At 45.7% G+C, this 13344-nt stretch overlaps 1 protein-coding gene across 1 annotated transcript in view; it reads left to right on the forward strand.

The window, feature by feature from the left end:
• PRSS55 (serine protease 55) overlaps positions 1–12614 on the forward strand; it is a gene marked incomplete at both ends in the record, with an annotated part of 31917 nt that extends 19303 nt beyond the window's left edge. The window contains 5 exon segments of the mRNA XM_081237943.1: positions 2313–2502; positions 4202–4452; positions 6121–6263; positions 12293–12568; positions 12570–12614. Coding sequence (XP_081094069.1) covers positions 2313–2502; positions 4202–4452; positions 6121–6263; positions 12293–12568; positions 12570–12614 — 905 coding nt within the window.
• Positions 12615–13344: the final 730 nt, after the last annotated feature.

Genomic DNA, 13344 nt, shown 5'->3' on the forward strand with positions numbered 1-13344 from the left:
TAGTGGAGCGCTGAGAAGCTCGGGCCCAGAATGAGCTGAGCTTTGGTCCTGGGACTCAGATGCTGAGCAGATGCCCAGGACACCCATGTGCAGGAGAGGTGGGGTGGAGGCGGGCCGGGGGTGCCTGCTATGCTCCACGGGCAGCTCCTCGCAGCTCCTGACAGGTTGTTTCTCTCTCTTGGGGGGGTGGGGGGGTGGCAGGTGGCTGAAGTGGAAAGGAAGCTGTTATGGGTCAGGTACTTTCCCCCGTTAGATGCCCACAGTACCCCAGTGGGCTCTCCACTCTTAGCCCCACGCGTGGGTAAGGAACTCCGAGCCTCAGGGAGGTTGAGGATTGGTCCAGAGCCTCACAGTAGGGAAACGGGAGAGCCGGGAGTGGCCCCAGTGTGACTCCAGGGTCCGCATTTCCCTCCCTGCGCTTGGCCTCACAGAAAGAACACAGCCCATGTCCCCGGCTTCCCTCATTCCGGCCCGGGCTTGGCTGCACGGAGTGAATGGGGGCTGGTGCGTGGTGTGGGCAGAGAATCGGCAAAGCTGGCCTCTCTGCAAGCAGGTCCAAGTGCCCCCGATGGCTCGCATCTCTGCTTACCGTTCTGGCACTGCCTCCGTCACTGCTTAGGGCTTTGTGCTCCAGCGGTAGTCTATATGTCTGCACGGTTCCACGCTGGTGATGTGGGTTGTTCTCAAGACCAAGGAAAGGGGGCCCTTGGTGCAAGGTGACATGAGAAATTCTGACAGCTAACGTGGCTTGAAGGTTTACTCTGTGTTGGGCACTTCAACACCCGTTATCTGTTCTGTACATCTGTGCATCTGTTCTGTAGCCTAAGTATTATCTTCTGCCTATTTGGGGAATAAAGAAAGGGATGATAAACAAGAATAAGTCGTTTACCTGAAATCATTCAGCAGATAAGCAACAGAGCCAGAATTCAGACTCAGGCTTTGGGACTCCAGAGCATATAATGGTGTCCAGACACATAGTAAGACTATATGTGTTTGCTAAATAAAGGAGGAAGTGCAGACCCAGAAGTCCTGGAAAGAGCCTCTATATGTTACTGACAGCTGAAGGCTATTGACACATATTGATACATTTTCACTCCATTTTCTTTTTTTTAAACTAAAAAAAACCACCACTGGGTCCCTCCAACACATACTACAAAGTCGTCAAAACCTCTGTTGAATGGGTATTTGGAAAAGTATCCTCTAGAAAGAGAGAGGAGGGGGTCTTGGGCTCTATAGAATCAAGCTCATTGTTTGTTCCAGAACAAGACCACATTCAAGTCAGAAAATACTAAGAGTGTCTCCTCCTCCTTGGGGTGAGGGGTTGGATCTGGACTCGGTCCAGAAGGCAGGTTTCTCTTCCAAACAGGCAGCTGCAGTCTTTGTTCTCAGCCTTCCAGGAAACAGAGCTGCTCTGCCTGGAACAGAATGTTCTAACCTAGAATAGCTCAGGACTTCCTGTAGGTTCAGGCCCTCTCTGGGCCACCCTTCTGGTTTCCTGTGTGTATTAGTTTCCTCTTGCTGCTGTAACAAACTACCACAAACTTAGTGGCTTAAACAGCACAAACTTCTTATCCTACAGTTCTGTAGGACAGAACTCCCACATGGGTCTCCCTGGGCTAAGATCAGGGTGTCAGCAGGACTGCGTTCCTATTGGAAGCTCTAGGGAAGAGTCTGTTAACTTGCCTTTTCCAGCTTCTAGAGATCATGCATATACCTCGGCTTGTGGCCCCTTCCTCCATCTTCAAAGCCAGCAATATTGCATCTCTCAGTGCCTTTCTTCTGCAGTCACACCTCTCTTCTTCTGCTACCCTCTACCACTTTTAAGGACCCATGTGATTACATTGGGTCAACTCAGATTACCCAGGACAATCTCCCCATTTTAAGGTCAGCTGATTAGCAGCCTTACTTCCATCTGCAAAGTCCCCTTTGCCTTGTAAGGTAACATATTCACGAATTCCAGGGCATGGTCCATTAGGACATGGACATTTTTTGGCAACAGAGGCATTATTCTGCCAGTCACTCCAGGTTGGCCCTGGCCAAGTATTTTCCTCTGATTTCTCTCAGATGAGAGCAGAAACAAGCTTGGCAAAGTGACTTGCCTGTCTGGAAAGAAGACAGAGCCAACACTTCCAGACATGTTCCAACAGATGTGAAGCATCTGTTGGCTTACTCATGTTTCTAAGGGTGCTTTACTGAGCCAGCCTCAGTTTCCCCATCTCTAGAATGGGTATAATGATAGCTACTTATGGGTCTTCTATGGATATTGACTAAGTGTTGCATCGTTTCCCTTCCTTTATTTTCCATCCTATCAGAATGCGGTGAAAGACCCGTTTTTGAGAGAGGAGCTCAGTATTCCAGAATCATAGGAGGGACGGAGGCTGAGGTGGGTGAGTTTCCATGGCAGGTGAGTATTCAAGCAAGAAATGAACATTTCTGTGGTGGCGCCATCATCAACGAGTGGTGGATTGTCTCGGCGGCTCACTGCTTCCACTCTGAGATCTCGTAAGTACCGAGTCCATCCCCTTGCTTCTGACAGTGTGCTCCACCTCCCTGGGGAAGCCCCACACGCCCTAGGGAGGAGGAGGCTGTGGACCCAAGGCTGGATCCACTGTGCCCTCTTTGTTGTCACCCAGGACCAGTAACTGTGGCTTCCCTGAGGTCACAATCTGTCCTCTCCAGGGACATCTGTGGCTTGGTGGAGCCAAAGGGCTTGGTCTGTCTACCTCCCCTAGGACATTCAAGTCCTTCTAGGAGGAAATCCTCCTAATTCTGGAGGTCTGGGTTCCTGGGCGATCCGGCAACCTACCTCCCTCCTCCTCATAGAGTTTTCTCTGTACTCCAGGCGACTGGTGGAAAATAGAGCATTTACTGATTCCTAATCATGTGCCAGCGACCTGCTAAGAAACTACGTGCATTAACTTATTTAATCATACAAACAACCCTGAGGCAGGTAGAATGAATAATCCCCTTTTAACTCATTCCAACTTACAGAAACCCTGAGGCAGGTAAAATGAACATCCTTATTTTATAGAGAAGGAAACTGAGGTCCAATAAGATGAGCTGACTCACCCAAGGTACACACCTAGTAGACAGAAACAGGATTTAAATCCGGTTCCAGCACTTGTGCTTTTCCGCTCCACCACCTCGAGAAAGTTTGAAGATACACAGAAAGATGAACTTTAAAGGGTTAATCAAAAACCTGGGGAAAGTTTCACCCTGGAGTAACCAAGGAAACTTGTTGCATCTGCTCCCATGGGATACTTAAGGACTGGCTGTTGAAAAGCTCCTGACCATTCGGCCTGGAGGGAAATTCCTGAATTATTACTGAAGATTCTTTCCGCTTCATCAACGGCAGGTCTGGATTAAATTCTGTTCCTGACTCTTGCATAGGTCTTCAGGTGCATGTGTGCAAGAGTTTATTCCTAGGAGAGAAGATATAGAATCATAGGTCTTGTGCATCTTCAAGTTTATTAGAAAATCCAAATGATTTTCCAAAGTGGTTGCACCCGTTTAAATTTCCGCCAGCGGTGTATAAGTGTTAAAATCATCACCAATACTTGCTACTTTTTCAGAATTTTTAATTTTTGCTTTTCTGGTGAAAAGCATGAAATACTATTATAATTGTAGTCTTAATTTGCATTTTTCTGACTACTGCTAAGTTGATATTTGCAAGTTTATTGGTATATTTTCTCTTTTGTAAAGTCTGTTTGAGCTTTGACAATTTTTTTTTTTAATTTGTAGACTCTCTTCATACATTCTGAATGTTAAACTTTGGTCAGTTGCGTATGTTGCAAACAAAACAATTCTGTTCCTGAGTCTCTAAATTGCTGGTAGACAAATTGTTGTGATAATCCCTTCCTATCTGAGGGCTAGTTTGATCTGTGCCAAGTGGTCTTTTATGGGCTCTTTGGGGGCCCAAAGCTAAGTCCTGTCTTTGCCCTGTGAGGCGGGAGCATCTCATTCACATATCTGGGATGATTCTGGAGCAGCCATAGTGGTATGGTCGGCCACAGTGGCTGTTTCACCCTCCTTCTCTACCTTTTTCAAATGCTCACATCTTCTGAGCAACAGCCCCAGTAGGACAAATTCAAAAGGCCCTTACAGCTACGTGGGATTTAGGGTTTTCAGGCAGAGAAGATTCTGTGCACCTTGTGACGTTCCTTCCCCTCCTATTTCTCTGCCTCTGGTTCTCCGCCACCAGGCCAACAGAACTGAGAGTCGTGCTGGGAACGAATAGCTTAAGCAGCCCATCCCTGGAAATAAAGGGGGTCACAAGCATAATTCTGCACAAGGACTTTCAAAAGCTCAACATGGACAATGATATCTCCTTGCTGCTGTTGGACACGCCCATCACATTCAGCGAACTGAAAGAACCCATCTGCATGCCCACAGAGCCCGGCCTCTCCAGGTGGCACAAATGCTGGGTGGCAGGATGGGGGCAGACCCAAACTGGTAAGTAACGGCTCAGCATCTCTTGGGAGCACCTGGGGGAAGAGCCACATCACGGGCGTCTGAGGATGGGCCCGTAGACCTAAAGGAGAGGGGAGAGGGTGACGGGGGAGAGGGCTGAGGAAGGAGGGAGGAGAGAGGGGCTCGCATTGGAGCAAATCCCTGCACACGAGGAACGCACAGAGGCCTGAGCTCAGCCTCTTCCAAGTGCGAAGGAAACATCCCCCAAGGCCCCGGGCTGAGATGCCAGGTGTGGGCCGTCCCTGGGTGTGGTCCTATCCGGCCATCACATGGCAGTCTCGTTTGTTTCATTGAATATAAACCCTCCAGTTGGCCGGGGGCCGTCTCCTCTGTTGTCTCACATCTCCCTGATTCACGCATTGATGTTTCCCACCTGGTTCCTACAGGCATTCAAGATGCCTGCCCTGGCCTAGACTTTAGAAGGTCCTGGAGTGTTGCCCAGCCATTCTTAGAAATAAGTCTGTTGTTGTTACTTGTTGTTACATTGTTACTTGGCCAAAATAAGAGGAACCTGACCAGGGTAATAAAGGGATTATGAAAGCCCTGCTGGACTGTTCCCAAAATTGGTAGGGGAGGGACGGGAAGAGCACAGCGCTAGCTCAGGCCTGAACGAGACTCCAGGTCCTTAGGGATGCTTTGCAACGACCTGGGGTCTAAGAGATGGTAGGTATTTCAGGAGTTTGGTAACTAGAGGGTAACTGGTGTAACACTGATTCAGGGCTCTGGGCACGACTCAAAATTTAGAAGTGAGGAGAGGCAGATGGGTGCCTGCACGATTAAGAACACTCAGGGTGGGGCTTCCCTGGTGGCGCAGTGGTTGAGAGTCCACCTGCCGATGCAGGGGACACAGATTCGTGCCCCGGTCCGGGAAGATCCCACATGCCGCAGAGCGGCTGGGCCCGTGAGCCATGGCCGCTGAGCCTGCGCGTCCGGAGTCTGTGCTCCGCAAAGGGAGAGGCCACAACAGTGAGAGGCCTGCGTACTGCAAAAAAAAAAAAAAAAAAAAAAAAAAAAAAAAAAAAAAAAAAAAAAAGAACACTCAGTGCGGAGAAGTCTTTTGAAATCTCCATGTGGTAGGAGTTAATGAGATGGAGAGAAGTCCAAACAAATTCCTGGAAGTTGGCAGTCCAGGAAGGACCTTGGCAACCCCCCTGTAAAGTCTCTCAACCAACCTAGCTTTGTCTGGGGGACCTGAAAGCTTTTTTCACTGGGAGTGCAAACCCAGTTTCAGCAGCCCTGTGTTAGAGGTGTCACACTCACATAACAGAAAGTAGCGAGAGGCAAATATGCTAAAGAGGCAGGCTTATGCTGAGAATCGATCGAAAGCCAGTTCTAAGAAGTCAAGTCTGCAGCGCTGTTGGAGCCAAGATGGAAGTCTTCTTGGAGACAGGAATATGATTTTGAATGGGAGGGATAATTCAAGTAGGTGGGGACTTGTTTGGAAGAGCCTGGGGTGGTGGAGTGATTTGGAGTAAACTGCGTGGGATTACTGGAAGGGCATGGAGAGTGAGGGTCTGTGAAAATGTGAAGAAAAGGTGGATGTGTGGCTGGCGGGACACTGGGCTGGCTGGTCTAGGGCACGTCAGCTGCATTATCAGCACTGAGGCTCCTGTCCAGTGACTTTTCTAAAGGGCCTTCTCTATGGGTCAGGTCTCACACAGCCTATGGAGATAGAGCTGATGAAAGTGCCCATGACCATCATGGAGTGGGAGAAGTGTTTAAAGGAATTTCCAAGACTTACCAAAAACATGCTGTGTGCTGGATACGAGAATCAGACCTACGATGCTTGCCAGGTAACTTGGCTGTATCCCCTCCATCCCCTCCGGCTGCCAGTGTAAAGGCATCCTCTCTCCATGGGGAAGAGACAATAAGAGTTTGGAAAATGTGTGGGAATCAGGCTTAGATATGGGAATGGAGACATGGATTCAGGAATACTTACTGTCAGGCCCGTGGAATATCAGTGCTTGCCTGGAAGTCAGTATGCAGCAACCCTGCATAAATATTTCTGGTCTTCTCCAGGTAGGCCCCCAAGACTTTTTCCATTTCTGAGACTTCTTTAGAAAACAAAAAGCCAAGGAAGATTTGAGATCCATACAAGGAATTATTTTACTTTATTAATTTTAGCTACCTTTGTTGAGTGCACTAAACCCTGGGATTCAACATGGTTTCTTGCCTAAAGGAGCACAGTCTCCTGGGCAGGCAGTTGGGTAAACAATCATAGTGTATTGGATAATGCCTGTGAGTTTCACCGAAGAAAAGTCTGGTAGCTTAGTTTCTCTTTAATAAAATTAACACAAAAATTTAAAAAGAAAAACATTTTTTGATTGCTAGTAGAGGAAACAGGGGAAAACCCCGCATAATTTAGCTTCCTCTGGCTCTAAGGATGGGAAGGATACATCTTGGGAAGGATCACGCTGGGGAGCCCACCTAGTCCTACTCGTTGGATCTGGTTACTGGTATAAAACTGTAAGTGCAGATGTTAAATGTTCTCCAGAGTGATGAAAAGGCTGTCTCACAGAAGGGCTGTGAGGTAAGAAAGAGTGAACACTAACAGCAATGGCACCAGGTTTAGAAGGAGTCCCCCACGAGGTGGTGAATACCATGAGGACCACAGAGAGAGACAGAATCAATGTCACACGAGCCCTGTGTTTTCCCCACATTCTGGATAGTTTAAAGCATTACAAAACAAGACAGACGATTGGGACTTCTGGTTCGGGACAAGATGGAGTAGACACATTTCTCTTGATCCCTTCCACTGAATACAGCTAAAAGCACTGGACATTATATTGTGAAACAAAAATAAAGGCTCCAAAATGTGAAGAGAAGATGAAATGGGAAACAAATATCCTAATACTTAAGGAATGACACAGCAGTGAATTCCTTGGGTTTTCTTTTTGCCTCTTATATCCCAGCCTGGATGGTAGTACATAACAGCTCAGCATCTCCTGGGAGCAGCTGGGGGAAAAAACGCCATGGACACAGACAAACTAGCAAAACAAAACAAAACAAGATAGCCTTCCTCTCTTTGGACCAGGAAAAGGGCAGCCTAACAAGGTGGAAACTTTTAAACAATAATCATTCTATTCCAGCAAAACACCAGGAAAAGCCCCACAGTGCTCCTACCCCAGCAACCAAGGTCGAGCGGACAATCTCACCTTCCCCGCCTCCCCCTGCCCAGTATGGTGGTGTCAGAGGAGGCTGAGTGGAAAGCCATGACTTTAAGTACAATCTAGTCATAATGAGCCATGCCCTGTCCCCCTCAATGTCAGTGGAGGCCACCTGAGGAGCTTGGGCTCCCACCCAGGGGTAGCTGCACCCTGCTCCTCCCCTTGGTGTCATAGCTGGCCTGAGTGGTGGGTCAAGACTTCCACCCCAATTCAATGGAAAGGAGTTGGCATCCCCCTTCCCTGACTCCAGCTTCAGAAGAGGCCTGTTAAAACAGAAGATTCATATGAGAACCCAAGTCTCATAACCTATTACTCAAGACAGGATCTGTAATAGGTAGAATAGAGGGTTTCACTAATATACATGGATTCCATTTATTAATACACATAGTATAAGGAAAAATAAAGCTAAAAATCTGAGTAAAGAATTTTTTAAAAAAATTTGAGAACCATTAATTCCTAGAATAAATTCAATTAAAACAAAATGGATCATGCACTTAAATGTAAAACTACAAAAGTTTTTTAGAAAAAAAAACTAGAAAGTCTTTGGGACATAGAGTAACACCAAAACCACAACTCATAAAAGGAAAAATTGATCAAATGGACCTCATCAAAATTAAAAACTTTTCCTTAATGAAAGACCATATTAAGAGGATGAAAAGACAAGCTACTGATTGGGAGATACTATCCAACAAAGAAACTATACCTAGACTATATAAAGAACTCTTGCAGTCAACTGTAGAAAAACGTACTATCCAACTCAAAAATGGGCAAAAGACAAGGACAGACATTTGGCTGAAGAGGATATACAGATGGCAAATAAGAAAATGAAACGATGTTCAACATCATTAGCCGTCAAGCAAATGCAAATTAAAACCACAATCAGGTATCACTATACACCTCAGAATGGCTAAAATTAAAAAATAAAAAATAGTAACAACACCAAATGCTGATAAGAATGTAGAGAAACTGGATCACTCGTATATTGCTTGGGGCAGTTTAAAATAGTCTAATCACTCTGGAAAACAATTTTGTAGTTTCTTTAAAAACTGAACGTGCTCTTGCCATATAACCCAGCAAATGCCATTCTTGGGCGTTTATTCCAGAGAAATGAAGGCTTGTGTTCACACAAAAACCTGTACAGGAGTGTTTATAGCAGATTTACTCATGACCAAAATTGGAAACAAATGTCCTATAAGACGTGGATAATTAAATACACTGATAATTAAATACACTGCGTCTATTCCATGCAATACCACTCAGCTGCTACAAGAAGCAAACTATTGGTTCATGCAACCACGTAATGTGTCCAGAGATTCATGCTATGTGCAACAAGCTGACCCCCAAAGGTCCCACACTTTGTGATTCCATTTACGTATCATTCTTTATTAAAAAATTTTTATTGGAGTGTAGTTGATTTATAATGTTGTTAGTTTCTGCTGTACAGCAAAGTGAATCAGTTATATATATATATATATATATATATGTATATATATATATATACATATATATATATATATATATCTCCACTCTTTTTTAGATTCTTTTCCCATATAGGTCATTACAGAGTATTGAGTAGAGTTCCCTGTGCTATACAGTAGGTTCTTATTAGTTATCTATTTTATATGCAGCAATGTGTATGTGTCAATCCCAATCTCCCAGTGTATCCCTCCCTACCACCCCGCTTCCCCCCGGGTAACCATAAGTTTGTTTTCTACATCTGTGACTCTATTTCTGTTTTGTACCATTTGTACCATTTTTTTAGATTCCACATATAATCGATATATGATATTTGTCTTTCTCTGTCTGACTTACTTCACTCAGTATGCAATCTCTAGATCCATCCATGTTGCTGCAAATGACATTATTTTGTTATTTTTTATGGCTGAGTAATATTCCACTGTATATATGTACCACATCTTTATCCACTCCTCTGTCAATGGACATTTACATAACACTCTTGAAATGACAAAATTATAGAAAGGGAGAACAGCTTAGTGGTTGCCAGGGCTTAAGGAGGGTTTAGGGGTAGAAGGAAGTGGATAGAGCATTAAAAGGGCAACATGAGGGACCCTTGTGATGATGGACATGTTCTGTGTATTGACTGCATCAATGTTAACACCCCAATTGTGCTATTGTACTATATGTAGTTCTACAAGATGGTATCATTGGGGGAAACGTGTAAAGGGTACATGGGATCTCTCTGTTTTATTTCTTTCAACTGCACATGAATCTACAGTTATATCAAACTTAAAAAACAAAGAGGAGACAAAGCTTCCCAATAGCAATGGTTAAATGAAGATCTCAGATCCTAGCCATGCCACAGACATAGGGAGTAGCCAATTCATACTGACGCAGGAGTCAAAGGGCTCCAATATCAATTGAAAAGGGGAAAACAACATTTAATAGTATGATTGGAAAGAGAGAGCATTCCAGGGAGAATTGGGGGAAAATCACGGAGGCTTGAAAAAGTAGCCTGTGTTCAAGGAACTTTCAATATCTCAGAAGCCAGTGATAACAAGGGTTGAGTGTGGAGAGGTAAGCAGAGCAGGTCACTAGGGCAGGGTTGCCCCGCGTGGGAGACTAGAGGTGGTCCCAGGCTGCTCACCCTCATCAGTATTCACACCTATCCTTTCAGTCTTTTTCATTCATCACCATCCCATATTCAAATGGTCAGAACCAACTGCAGCAACACTTGAAACAATCAAGTGTCATCTTTGATGACATTTTCTGTCCCCTTTGCTTCAATGGCTGCATCTACCATCTGGAGTCTAGGATTTTTGCTCCAATCCCTCCCCTATCAAAATGTACTTTAATGAAAGCTTCTAAAATTAATCATCTATTACTTGAGTGCTATAAATAAATGTGCTGTTATCGTTTTAAGCCTTTTTTAAGAAAAAAATTGTGAAGTGAAAAGCTTTGCTCTCTGTTTAGAAAGCTTTCTATTGCTGAGAATAAGCTGACAGTGATCCAGGCAAGGAAAGTTTTCTGAAATTATATAATATTATCATCACTTAAATCCAGGTAAGCCAGGCAGAAAGTCCCCTAGGGTTTAAAAGTAATTGCCTTTAAAAATAAAATCACACTTTTATACTTAGCAAACTTGAATAAAACACATAATCACATAATGAAGGGAAATTATAATTTTATGATGGAAACATTTAAATATGTTCAAAGTAATAGCAATAAGATTATGCTGTACTTAAAATACAAATTCAAATCAATTGAATTTTGTGGTTTACTTTTTCCAGTGCTTTTCCTCTTTGTAATCCTCTAAGGTTACACTATGAAAAAACAAAAATCAGTTTCCCCCACTCACTCTTCCTGTCAAATTCTTATTCATCCTTCAAACAAAACTCTTTGAAGGCTATCCTGGCAGACCCTTCCCTCGACAGAGTCAATTCCTCCCCACCCTGTACTGCTTCCATATCTTCTTCCCACTTCTCCTGTTTCATCAAATGCAGTTGATCCTGTTTGTTTGCATTGTTGTCTCCCTCCCTAGACCATAATGTCTTGTATCCCAAGTGCCTAACAGTTAGTTTTTCCTCCTTGAAGATGTGTTCAGGGGAAGTGAGCAGATCTCTTCTGACTTTCCATTTTCTAATTATAAAGTGAGACTCAAAATGCCTACCTCACAGAGATGTGGGATGAAGGTGTGGTTGAGAAAGAAAAGTCAGGGGACCAACGCTGGGCCTCGTACATCATGTCCAGGCAGTGTTGATCCTCCTCCTTCCCCTTAGATCCCATTCCCGGTCCTGTTGATGACCATGGAAAAGGAGGCCATCTCTCCGCTGAGAAAGAAAGGCCACTTGAACAATTATAGCTCCCCAGAGGGAAAGGACATGTGCTTTGGCATCAGGAAGACCTGGTTCCAGCTTTGGCCCCAAAACACCACGTAACCCTGAGGAAGCCCTTCATCCTCCTTCAGCTTCATCTTCCCTGTATTAAAATGGACAAAAGGAAGCCATATATGTGTGTGGGACACGGTGGGGACTTGGTACATACTTTCATATAAATAGATAATCATCTGAGTCATAGACCCAAGTGATTCCACCCTGGAGGGGTCACATAGTCAGAAAAGCTTAGCTCACTTGCCCCCTGCAAACACCCACAGCAAAGAATTAAAAAGAGACATCCTTCTCCCACACGCCTCCGGAAGAACACATGCTGCGGAGCAGCTGGGCCCGTGAGCCGTGGCCGCTGAGCCTGTGCGTCCGGAGCCTGTGCTCCGCAACGCCAGAGTCAAAGGAGACCCAGTTCACATGCACAGGCCTAACAGCACCCCTCGCATCCTCTTTTCATTCCTTCCCTTTACAGCTCTGTCCAGAGCTTCTGATTTAAGACCCGCAAATCTGTTCCCCACTCTTCCTCAGCCTGGGCAACAGGTCCTCCATGTTCCAGTTCCCTCTCTGTGTGCCATGCATGGAGCGTGTGCATGCCCACGCTCTACATACCACGATTCCTGGAGCCAGGCTGAGTGCTGCACATGCCCCGCGTGCAGCCACGACAGGGTGGGTGTTGATCTGCAATGATGTCATTCCCCTGGGCGGCCTGGAGTCGGGAGGTCCGTGAACCCTCTTCCGTGAGTGAGCTGTACTCCGCCTCAGATGGACAGGTTCAGATGGGACTCGCTGCTGATCTGTGTTCTCTGTCCACAGGGTGACAGCGGGGGGCCTCTCGTGTGTACCACAGAAGCTGGCAAGAAGTGGTACCAGGTGGGCATCATCAGCTGGGGAAAGGGTTGTGGACGGAAGAACATTCCAGGAATATACACCTTGTTAGAAAACTACCACTCCTGGATCAAGAAGGTGACTGAGTTAGAGGGAAGGCCCTTTAGTGCTGAGAAAACGACGGCCTCTCCCAGACAAAAATCAAAGAGCTCTCAGGCTTCGGAATTCCCGGAGCCAGGCAGCCCCAGATTCTGGCTGCTGCTCTGCCTTCTGCCCTGCATGGTGTTTTAAGCTAGGTTTCTACAAATAATAAAATAGATGCTATTCTTTTTTTTTTTTAATTAATTAATTTATTTATTTATTTTGGCTGTGTTGGGTCTTCGTTTCTGTGCGAGGGCTTTCTCTAGTTGTGGCAAGCGGGGGCCACTCTTCATCGCGGTGCGCGGGCCTCTCACTATCGCGGGCTCCCTTGTTGTGGAGCACAAGCTCCAGACGCGCAGGCTCAGTAGTTGTGGCTCACGGGCCTAGTTGCTCCGCGGCATGTGGGATCCTCCCGGACCGGGGCTCGAACCCGTGTCCCCTGCATTAGCAGGCGGACTCTCAACCACTGCGCCACCAGGGAAGCCCAGATGCTATTCTTTAACCAAGGAGAGTGTGTGAGAATGAACCACCAGCACAGGGACTGACTACAGATTAGAGGTAAGGGCTAGGAACTGAGGCTGCTAACAGAGAGTAGGATCAGAAGTCAGGCAGCCTGGAGGCATGGTTCGGGGACTGGGCTTTGGGTCCCTGCAATAGTCATGACTCTCTCCATTGCAGGTGCATGACCAAGCTCAAACCATCTAAAGCCAAAAAGCGTTGTTTATAGAGGTATAGAACAGAAAAACAAAACAAAACAAGAAACAGGAGTGGTGTGTTGACTGCCTTCAGGCATGGCTGAATCCAGGAGCTCAGTAGATATTAACACGGATCACTTCTCAAAACGAGCTTCCAAGCAGTGGCTATAATGACCACTGGTACCTTTAGTTTGTATCCCACCA

Source organism: Mesoplodon bidens (assembly GCF_964165515.1).
Source record: "Mesoplodon bidens genome assembly, chromosome: 6".
Classification (NCBI taxonomy): Eukaryota; Metazoa; Chordata; class Mammalia; order Artiodactyla; family Ziphiidae; genus Mesoplodon; species Mesoplodon bidens.